At 35.1% G+C, this 4,504-nt stretch overlaps 1 protein-coding gene across 1 annotated transcript in view; it reads right to left on the bottom strand.

Moving 5' to 3' along the window:
* The window catches only part of LAMA2 (laminin, alpha 2), a 551,451-nt gene that overhangs the window by 159,932 nt on the left and 387,015 nt on the right, over positions 1 to 4,504 (bottom strand). Inside the window, exons 31-32 of the mRNA XM_012660792.1 lie at positions 1,407 to 1,476; positions 1,078 to 1,240 (exon numbers count right to left, since the gene is read on the bottom strand). Coding sequence (XP_012516246.1) covers positions 1,078 to 1,240; positions 1,407 to 1,476 — 233 coding nt within the window. The remainder of the gene's footprint in view (positions 1 to 1,077; positions 1,241 to 1,406; positions 1,477 to 4,504) is intronic.

The following is a 4,504-nucleotide window of genomic DNA, read 5'->3' as shown; positions in this document are numbered from 1 at the left end:
GTCATTCTCAAGATCTGACTGATGAAATGAGTTTTGCGATTCACCTCACACATCTAAACAAAGAAAAAAAATCTCACCTGTTTTCACCAGAATGAGATATTTTCTCTACTATTTTGAGGGATGAATATTGATATGTTTGCTTAGAAACTGTGAACAGAACTCTATATTATTGCCATGCTAGTGTAATTTTATTATTTTAATTTACTTTTCTTTTTCTTTCAACTGATCTTAGAGTTTCTTGGGTTTAACTTACCTGCTTACCCTAAAGCGATAACATCTGGGCCCTTAAGAATGGCTAAATACTTGAAAAACAGTAGTTCTCAAACTATCATGCATCATAATCTACTGAAGGGCTTGTAAAAACACAGATTGCTGGGCCCAATGTCCAAAGTTTCTCATTTAGTAGGTCTGGGATGGGGTCTAATAATTTATATTTTTAACTAGCTCTCAGGTGTTTCTGATATTGCTGGTTTAGTATATATTATTTAAGATTAATAACATTATCACTTAGAAGTTAGCTGACCATAAATGTAAACATGTATCTATTTTATTGAGTGTGTTATCATAAAGGTTCTTTAGCATTGGTAAAATCATTATCACTTTTCCCAACCCTCAAATTCTCAACCCTTATTTCAAGGTATTAGGTGTTTATTATTTGATAATTCTTCTTTTCAGCATTTCTTAAGATGATAAAATGTATAGACTGACCTACAAATGAAAGTAAAGTTACAAATTTATTTATCCAAGGGTATTTTTATTAAAATAAAAATCTGATAGTTTAGAAGTCCCTAATACAGGTTATTAATAAAGAAAGCCCATTAGCCTAATTACAGAAGGGACAGCACCAGAAAAGACCATTTATGTGATTATTTATACAGGCAAGAACACTTTTTGATTCATTTTAGAGCAAGATAAAGTATAACTATACAAATAAATGAAAATAAATAAACAGCAAACCTCTCCAGGTCAGAAAAACAAAGTATCTTCCGTTCATATGTGTAATGAAATTTTAGAAAACGGTAAATTATTTGGCAATCTCAGTTCATCACATGAATAAACAACAGAGCATCTACTCACACCAACTCATCTTCAGCAACTTCCTTTTGCGTATCTAGATTTTTCTTCCTCAGTTCTTTCATCATCTGATCAATCTCCTTCTGAAGCCTTTGCAAATTTCTCTCAAAAGCTTTGTCTTGAGTTCCTAGAGTTTCATTTAGTTTTACAGCTTTTTCATTTACAGCTGCAGGGAGTAAAACAAATTCTGTAAATTAGTAAACAAAAATGCCACATGCATACATGGCATTGAGCATCTGCTCCTTACCACCATTTCCAAATGAAATGTATTTTGCCATGGGTGTTCTTGCTGGGAAACAGAGATGCAGACGAGACCACAGTCAGTGACAAACAGGGAAATGTGACATATTTCTCTATATTATATTTCTTTTTGGGGGGCACAGTAATTAAAGCATGGTGTTTCTAAACTCAAAAGGAAAAAACACAAATAATGAAGTGGGTCAAACCATATTCAGTTAAGAGGTAAAAAATATAATGTACAGCATAACACTTGGAAGCTGAAAAGACAAGCTCTGCGTTGCTGATAAGACAGTCATATTAAGTCAATTTTAAAATACTGAGTATGGAAATTCTCTCTGTGACGAGATCGCTGAAAAGGAACCTGTCCTTGCATTTCCACACACTTCTGTGTTCATTTTTTAAAAAGGAGTGAGGAAAAGAGCACTGGTCTAAGGACAAGCGTTATAAATTAGGCTTCAAAGATACCTTCCAGCAAGAGCATCCATCACAAGAGTCTGTGTTTATCATGCATTAAATGGGGTTTCAAACTGTGCTCTTTGGAATCTTAGGATTCTCCAGGTGCTTCAGGTATTCTACAAATGATGTCTGTTCCACCAAGAATCTGTTTTATAGGCTGGTGTTCTGGGCAAGATTTCATTTGAGAAAAGAATTCTATGTCAAATAAAAGTTTGAAAAACTGGTGAATTGAAACATTTACACAGTTCTACCATGAGCTGTAGACTGCAGTTTCCTGGAGTATGTTCTACGGGGCATTTATTTAGTGAGTAGAAGAGAGATGCTTTCTCAAACTCTTCTCTGCTGAATACTTATTTCTATAATATTACCTATGAAAACTCCTAAAATGAGGTGTCTGGGATGGCCAAGAGACATGGTCTACTATTCAAGGCTGCATCTGGAGACCTCTTTAAGACAAAGAATCCTGAAAATTCATTTCTATTATTGGAGGGACTTTTCTGGTTTGTGCTGCTCAGAGCTCCTGAAACAGGTGCACATGGGGCAAGGAGAGTAGCCAAAGTGGGATGCGAGATGGTGGGTTAGTACAGCGGTTCTGAAATGTGGTCATCATCAAGCAGCATCGGTATCATCTTGGAACTTGTTAGAAATGTAGATTCCCAGGCTTTGCCACAGACCTACCGTGTCAAAAATTCTGGGCGTGGGGCCCAGCAATCTGTGTTTTAACAAGCCCTCCAGAAGCTTCTGGTGCACACTAGGTTCAAGAAACACTGGGCTAGTAGAAGAAATTGAGTTTCAGTCTCTAGCCTTTCCACAATGCATCTTTATAATTCCTTTTTCATTATAAATGTCTTTGGTCAAAAAGTCTGTGTAGTCAACACCTTATTCCCGACAGTCGTTGTTGCAGAGTGAATGTTTATGTTTCCCCAATTCTTTTGTTGAAACCTAATTCCCAACATGATGTTATTTAGAGGTGGAGCTTTTGGGAGGAGATAGCTGTATCTTTCGGAACACATATATCATTTCTTTTAAATTAAAACAATTTGTAAACAACTAGAAGAAATGATTAGGGTACGCAAAAACAAGCTTTAGTAAAATGATGGTGTAGTGTATTAAGAAAGAAAGCATCATTTTAACAGAAGAGGGTTGAGTGCTCCACTGCTTGTATACATGGCATTTGGAACTTCTCTGAGTATTTTTAAACTAAAAATGAATGTGCTATTTAATCTTTTATTCAAAGGTTTACATTATCACTTCAATATATTTTCTTTTCCATAGTATTAAAAATAACAAGTGTAAAATAAGTATAACTTTTGAATTCGCTTCTTTATTTCCATCTTATTTCAAGTAGAGATTTAAGGAAATTTTAAAATATCTTTAAAATGAGATAAAATTAACATAAAAGGAAATAGGGATAAAGGTATTACTATAAATTAGGGAAAGAATTCCTAGACAGAAAAGCATGTCATACTGTTCGATGCAGTTCATCGTATGTCTAGCTCTAAGCGTGTTAGTAGCCAATGGGTGGGGAACAGACAGGGCATTCTTAAGAGGTATACAGTATCTGTAAAATAAAAAGAAATTAATTCCTCAGAAGAAGCAAAGCTGTTTTTCATACTAAATCTGAAAAAAAAAAAAAAATCCTCTGATGGGTAAATTTATCAAGAATAAAAAATATTGCCTTTCTCTGAGAAACAGGAAAGAAGGGTGTCTAGCATTTATTAAGTTCTATTATATGTCAGGACATAAACACTAAAGGGCTTATCTATGTCCACTCATTAATTCTAATAATGCATAGAATAAAATATAGTTTATTCATGATCTAATCAGGAGTCACAGCACAGTAGATACTATAAAATTATAGTGAGATAAGAATGCCTTAGATGAATAGCAGTTGATTATCTATAAAGAGGCCATGACTTACGATGGAAGACAGGATGAGTATTCCATCTATCTAAACATAAAACTGAAATAGACAAATGTCAGCCTGCAGTGTTCACTTTCCTACAGCAATTTATTGTAAACAATACAATGTAAAAGTACTGATGATTATCTCCTGTTATTATAGTTTTGAGGGGAAAAAAAGAGGTGTGGATATGTTGTAAAACCTACTTAAAGGTTTTGGTGAGCCCTTCTTTTCTCTCTCTCTCTCTTTCTCCCCTAAACTGCCAAGCCTTTTTGTATATTTCAGTGAGGATACAGTGTAGCTTTGGTATATTAAAATGTGAACTTTCATGAAATTTAAGCAGTTGGATTAATCTACCAAATAGAGCCTGCTGGTAAAGGTGAGTATTGTTCCTATTTTCCTCAGGTACAATTATCCCATGCCGCACTTCACGTGAAGTAGATAAAAGTGCCCCATCTTGATAGACACAATCAGACCACCTGATCAATGCACAATTTAGGGACACTTTTGGCGATAGGTAATCTTTTTCTCTGGTGGATAGGCCAGGGCTTGTGGATGGTGAGTAAAACCTGGGTTAAATGTCGTTTCCACTCTGTTCCCCTGCTGGTGCTTTTGTGTAGTGCACAAACTGTACGCAGACGCCCTAGATGCCCAGGAAAAAAAAATCCATATTGACCAAAGGGGTAGCCATAAATATGTGTCTCTCTATGGTTGGACATGGAGGGCTTAATATAGAGAGGAAAGTAGATTGTGCTGATGCTGGAGTCTATTAAAACATGTATTAGCATTTATTCTCACATATCAATATGTGATTGAAATGATTTAAAAATG

This window comes from Propithecus coquereli, unplaced genomic scaffold (genome assembly GCF_000956105.1).
Source record: "Propithecus coquereli isolate 6110/MARCELLA unplaced genomic scaffold, Pcoq_1.0 Scaffold68, whole genome shotgun sequence".
NCBI classification, from domain to species: domain Eukaryota; kingdom Metazoa; phylum Chordata; class Mammalia; order Primates; family Indriidae; genus Propithecus; species Propithecus coquereli.
Note: the sequence above shows the minus strand (reverse complement) of the source record. Positions and strands in the feature narration are given on the sequence as shown.